The following is a 6,774-nucleotide window of genomic DNA, read 5'->3' as shown; positions in this document are numbered from 1 at the left end:
TTATATAATATGATAACCAATTTATTACATTTTATAAAACCTTTTACAATTACAAAAAAATTATCATGTGAAAAATAAATAAACTAATTATGATTTTGTATGAGAAATCTTTTTTAATTTGATTATTTAATCATGATTAAAGAATGTATGTGTTAATTAATTAGACAGTTATATATTCTAATTTAAATCTAACTTGTACATTAAATAATTTTCTTTATGCACACATTTATTTATATAATGAAGAAATTCATTAAATTCATTAATAGAAATGAAGAAATTCAAATAAACTCAAACTGATAATGCAGAAGGGACGAAAGTCATCCTTCTTCACTACTTTACTTTCACTTTCACATTTTCGCGATCAGCATTTTCCCAAACCCAACCTCTAGGAAACTGGAAACTGACCTTTTGTTTTTGATGCATAACTTTACCGCCACGATTCTACCAGACTTCATCCACACTCTTCTTTTTATTATTACAAAACAAAAAAGCCTAAACTTATTTGTCTGCTATTGCTCAAAAGAAATAAACGAATCACAAAAATTTAAAAAATAAAAAAGATTGGCGCATGATTAAAATAAAATAAAATAAAGGAAGAATAAAATATCATATTTCTTATAGTGTTGCATTTTTTGATATGGTTCATCATTTTGCCATTATTACTCTGGTCTTATCATACAATATCAAATATAGCTTTCAGAATTAGACAGAGACATCCACTTATGTTATGTCTTAGGTTATCCCATATAATTGAGTTCGATGCTAGTTTCTTAAGGATTTTAACAAGAAGACTCATCGGTTTTCAGGTGTCAACTTGGGATTGGAACAAATGTAAATACGTTATATCGATGGCAAACATACTACTTATTTGATTTGTAATATGTACATAAACTACGATTTGAAAGCATAGATTGATATTTATTGACCTTATGCTATATTTTTTTAAACTTATAAAACTCAGGTACTTCAAATTTCCTTGATGGCAAGACCTTGTTTATGAAAAAGCTTTATGATAGTTAGCTTCATACTATGCTTGAAATTGAAGTTTCATCCCTTCCTTAGAAATGGTTGATAAAATATGTGAAGGTGGCTGGCTAAGTTTATAATCAGATTGCTGGAATGTATTGATTAAGAAAGAGGATCTCAATGGTGATGCTCAAGGAGTGGCAACGTTTTCCTTTGCAAGAGGAGCAATCTCATCACCTTCAATTCCAGCTTCACTGCCAGCAACGTCTAGGCTCAACAACACTTTTTCCCATTGTTTGGCTGGTCCCTGTATCACAATCGTCACAATCATATAAGATAAACAGATTTTGCTTCCTTGGTTTATGTCTTAGCATATCACACATGCTTACCTTCCATGAAAAGTCTTGGGCCATGCAGTTGTTGATAATCTTTTGCATGACTGGGGTACCATAGGTTTCAAGGGCTCTCTTTACGGTAGATGCTAACTTTTCCACATCATCAGGATCAACCGCCTCACACTACAGAAAAACCCCAGTAACAATCTTTCAGATTCAATAGAAAACAAGAAAAGACTATTCTATTTTTCTACTTTACTTACGTCTACGTGGAATGCACCCATGTGGAATCCAGTAAATCCTTCTTTAACGGTGTCAACGAGTCCACCGGTGGAAGAAACTATTGGCACCTGTCGCAAACATTTATTGTTTAAAGGGTCAGAAAATGTTGGTGTAGTAGATGCTGAGAAGGAAATAGAGAAAAAGAGGCCAATAGTGTATATATACCGTTCCATATGGCATAGAATGCAACTGAACTAGACCACAGGGTTCAAATCTACTTGGGATAATTATGAAGTCAGATCCAGCAATAATCTTGTGAGCCAAGGGACCGTTGAATTTTGCTATCCCTCTGGCCTTGTCCGGATAAATTTCCTCTAGCTCCTCAATTTGCTTCTCCATGCTCTTTTTGCCAGTTCCCTGGGAAACAAAAAGGGATAGCTGTATTAGTAAAACGGATTAATACCATAACAACGATCTAATCTAATCAAGGCACTTACAAGAATTATGATCTGAACATCCTGGTCAATGAACTTTGGGATAGCTTCCACAAGAATATCTGAACCTTTCTGCTCTTCAAGCCTACCGATAAAGCCTATCAGAGGGATATCCCTGTCTACAGGTAAGCCAACCTCTGCTTGAAGGGCCTCTTTCAGCAGGCATTTTGCTTCCATGACCTAAGAAAGGCAGTTTGATAAGGACTTGCCAATTTCTAAATATGGTCCGCAATTCCATAAACCATATCTAATCACAGGGAAAATAAGATAACACTTTGCTTCCATGACCTAAGAAAGGCAGTTTGATAAGGACTTGCCAATTTCTAAATATGGTCCGCAATTCCATAAACCATATCTAATCACAGGGAAAATAAGATAACACTTACAGTTGTTGTATCGAAGTGCATATCTATGAATTTATCAGTTTTTGGACTCCATTCCCGAATATCCATGCCATTCACGATACCAGAGATGCCACTTTTGCGAATTATATTGTCCAATTCTACACCTCTATCCTCTCCGGAAACAAGTTCCTGGGCATAATATGGGCTTACAGTGAGCACTAGGTCCGATTCTATTATTGCAGCCTTCATCCAGTTAATTTTCCTCCCCTTCACAGGCTTAAGATGCCTGAGAATGAAACATATAAGAATATTAACGATGTTAGTTAGATGTGTAAAAATAAAATACTAAATTTAGGAACAGATAAGGGTGTCTTACCCATCAGTAAAGTCAAAAGCGCTCCTGTATTCATTAGGTAAATTGAGAAGAGGGAAGTCTTCAAAGGCATGCCTACCCTGGTAGGCTATGTTATGAATACAAAATGCAACCTGCCATGATTGGACCAAGGAAAGTCAGTTTCCCTGGAAAGATTAAATAGTGATTGATGAAGACAAGCATGCAGAAAGTAAATATAATCCTTACCTTTGCGTTTCTATAAATCCCCCTGTTCTGGTACATTGATTTCAAGTAGCATGGAAGAAGAGCAGTGTGCCAATCATTGGCAATAAAGATCACATCTTCACCTGCCCGAAGACAGAGAAAGCTTGTAAACTAAATTTAAAGGTTTTCCTTAACCAAATATCGAAGATGAAGGAGTTAACCAGAGAGCCATACCATATGGTCCCGAGAAATATTTGCTGCTATTTAAGTTCAAAACCCTTGGTGCCTCAAGTGCAGCCTGAAAGTTGTTGAAAACAGTGATTATGTAGTCTATGATAAATAAAAAATTATGCAGGATAAACTACAGGGAAAGTTACCTGGCATAACAAGCTGAATCGAAGTTGGTTATCTTCATAATCCTCTCCAGCTCTAGGGCCGTAGAGTTTTGAACCGGTCTTGCCCCACACCTATTAAAATAAAAAATGCTTAGTTTAATTTGAAGGTGTTACAGTATATATATTCATGCCAACGAAAGTATATTATAACCTTCGCAAGGAAACATGGGTGGTCCACAAAAACACGATCAACACCTCGCTTGTAGCAGTGAAAGAAACGAACAGTCTCTATTCTATCAGCAACTTTGACCTACGAAAAGATAAAATCAAGAACCAGGAGTTGAGTAGATTTGTACAGATACATAAGTAGAACAAAAAAGGTTACCTCTACGGTCACACTAGTGTCCCATGCATCCTTGTATTGGTCGTAGCGTGGTGACACTGTCATAACACGGTGTCCATGCCCCTTTATCAAATTGCACAAGACTCGGTTAAAATAGTGAATTATTTATAAATATACACACACACTCACTTGGTCTTATTATTTTGTTTAAAATTATATCTAAATTTTTTAATATTTTAAACCTCAAAACAACTGTAATATTAGAACAATGAAAAATAATAGAAATAAACCATTCATCTACTTAAATTATATTATTTTTATTCAAATTATAAATTGCACATCAAATATAAAAAATGATAATAGCACACACTTCATGTTACTATTTTATTCTTAATAATATTTTTATATTTTTTAAGCTCAAAAATCCTATTATTTTACACACACACATATATATATATATATATATATATATATATATATAATTATATTTATAACTTATAACAATATAATACAGATACCTTATTTTTATCCAAATTTCACTTTATTATTTTTCCCTTAATTATATTTTAAAATTTTAATATTTTTAACCACAAAACTTATGTTACCACTACAACAATACATAAGATACCAAAGATAAATTATTAATCCACTTAAAATAATCACATACACACTGTTCCACAACACAGCGTCTTTTATTTTTTATTATGCAAGTCATTATATTATTTTTGAACACTATTTTTATTCAAATTATAGATTATAGAAAATAGTAATACATATATTTATATTTAAATAAATATATAAAATTAAAACTGATATAAATATTAAATTTTAACTCATTAACATAAGGTAATATAATAAAAATACGGAATAATAATAATAATAATAAATTAATTTCTATGTTTCTCTTCATGAACTCGGGACTTGTCTTTCTTTGGTATAACAGATCTTTTAACCTTTTCAAATTAGCATCTTTTAGGTAATATTTCAGAAATAAAAAAAAAAAACTTAAAATAATAAGATTTTATCCAAGATAAATACGGTGTATATATACTTGGTTTTCCAATATTATTTATTTTAAACGCTTGAAATTTGCGTGAACCCATATAATAAAATAATGGAAGCACCCTTTATTTCATGAGATCCATTTTTTTTTTCAAAGTTTATTAGAGTTTTCGGCCTTTGAGTTGGATTTCATCGATTACCTTTTACAGATCTAACTTAGATTTTCTCCACAAAGCCTGACAGTTTAATAACAAAACAATTAAATCAATAAATATCTACTTACGGCCAAAGCTGGTGGAAGTCCTCCGAGAACGTCACCAAGTCCCCCAGTTTTACTCCAAGGTGCCACCTCAGCTCCCACGAAGATCAAGTTCATCCCACATTCGATCTTTCCCAAAACCCTCTCACGTCCACTTTTCCCACTCTTAGCAGACAAAGAGCTTCTCGTTTTGCTCGCATGCTTGTTTCGCACAAACACCTTGTCCAGAGATCTCAATCCATCGTATTTCAATTCCTGCCGGTTCAGGCTCACCAGAACAGATGATTTCACTTTCGCCTCCACACTCCAGACGTGGTTTGATGCCGCGTAGGATGCCATCGTTGCCATTCTAATGCCTTCTGCATGCAACACAAAAAATTCACCACTAACAATTGAGAGAAAATGCTCAAGATCTAAATAAGTGTAGAAAATCATTGAACAAAGGAGATTCGAGTTTGTTAGAGAGAAAGTTAAACTGACTCACGGGAGGAGTTAAGGAACAGTAACAAGAGAATCAAAGAGAGAGTGTTTGGCGTGAAGGAAGATGATCTCAGTGGTGTTTATTTGTAGCAATGCAGTGTAGCGAAACGTGGCAGGCAGTGACAAATTTCATGCTTGCGCACCGCGAAATAGTAGCAGGTGAGATCAAGCACGTGAGTGTGATAGCATTTTAAGGTAAGAAAAATATGGTATTTACTTAGATTTTTTACAGTTAGGTTTGGTTGATGCTGATTTTGTGAGCTATGAGACACGTAGGAGCCAGGTGTGTGTAGTGTAGTGAAGAATGTGTTGAATTATTATTAGTTGAACGAAGCAACAGCTTTCATTTTCTATTAGAAGTGAAATGGTATTTCGATTTTTCTGTGCGGAGAAAAGAATCAAAAAGAGAGCAGAAAGAAAGTAACAAGAGTGATAGAGATTCATTTGCTATGTAACAAAAAATTGAGAGGCCCACATCTCATACAACTCAAAACCATTTTATTTCTCATTTGCATTCAAGAGAATCTCTCATTTAATTTATTTCTTAAAATTATTTATTTAATCAAATTTATATATTTTTATTTTATTTCTTAAAGTAAAACCTTAATGTCTATTTATATTTATTTAGTTTTCTAATCATTACTGCTACTTCTTTTTTAACTATTGATTCAGTGCTATTTTGTTCATTATTCTTTTAATTACTGAGAAATGATAATTATTTAAATTGTAATAAAAAATATTTCCTTACATAAAAAAATTGGATTACAAAAAAATTTAAAGTTATAAAAATGCAATTACCTAATATTAAGATATAGTTTAATATTTAATATTCATTGTTTTGCATTTTTTTTAACTAACTGTTAGTTTTACTAAACAATTTTAGTCAACATTTAAGCTTTCACGCAATTTTACTAAATATAACTGGTATACATGAAGTTTCTTTTATCATTGAAAATATTTTAGCTCACATTATTAAATTTTTTTTATTTCCTAAGCTTGTTGATAATGTTTAAAACATTTATTTTGAGTATTGGTCATTTATAGTAAAATGCTTCTAAGATTAAATAATTGGATAAGAACATAAGACCGAATGCACAACAATCTCTTATCTTGTTGTTGCAAATTAAGTAATGTATGGGTCTCAAATAAATTAGTGTTTCATCCTCTACCTCCAAGTTTTCATCCTGCATTTCTAAAAATTACCATTTTAACCTTAATTAATATTATTTTAATATTTTCTCTTTCTTCATAAAGTGATTTTGTACCCCCTCTAACTTTTTCTCTTTCTTATTAAAGTCAACCTACACCCTTCTAATTTTTTCTCTCTTTTATTAAAGTTATCCTACATCATTTTAAAATCTATACAATTTTTATATAAATTTTCTAAATTTCATTTCGAAATTTAAAATTTAATAAAAATTTAATAATAATTTAATTTAATTTAAAATTTTAATAT

The 6,774-nt window shown here is 31.9% G+C and overlaps 1 protein-coding gene across 3 annotated transcripts; it reads right to left on the bottom strand.

Moving 5' to 3' along the window:
- Positions 1 to 820: 820 nt before the first annotated feature.
- Positions 821 to 5,444, bottom strand: LOC106771165 (granule-bound starch synthase 1, chloroplastic/amyloplastic-like). Of its 3 annotated transcripts, none has more exons than XM_022784504.1 (14): positions 5,323 to 5,444; positions 4,863 to 5,197; positions 3,620 to 3,700; positions 3,446 to 3,544; positions 3,277 to 3,366; positions 3,134 to 3,197; positions 2,942 to 3,042; positions 2,738 to 2,847; positions 2,404 to 2,647; positions 2,021 to 2,197; positions 1,749 to 1,940; positions 1,565 to 1,651; positions 1,356 to 1,484; positions 821 to 1,273 (listed from the first exon to the last, which is right to left on the bottom strand). In XM_022784504.1, the coding sequence occupies exons 2-14, from the start codon at positions 5,184 to 5,186 to the stop codon at positions 1,157 to 1,159; spliced, it is 1,815 nt and encodes a 604-aa protein (XP_022640225.1). In that variant the 5' UTR covers positions 5,187 to 5,197; positions 5,323 to 5,444; the 3' UTR covers positions 821 to 1,156.
- Positions 5,445 to 6,774: the final 1,330 nt, after the last annotated feature.

Source organism: Vigna radiata, chromosome 8 (genome assembly GCF_000741045.1).
Source record: "Vigna radiata var. radiata cultivar VC1973A chromosome 8, Vradiata_ver6, whole genome shotgun sequence".
Taxonomy (NCBI): domain Eukaryota; kingdom Viridiplantae; phylum Streptophyta; class Magnoliopsida; order Fabales; family Fabaceae; genus Vigna; species Vigna radiata.
The sequence above is the reverse complement of the archived record's forward strand: the minus strand, read 5'-3'. Positions and strand labels throughout refer to the sequence as shown.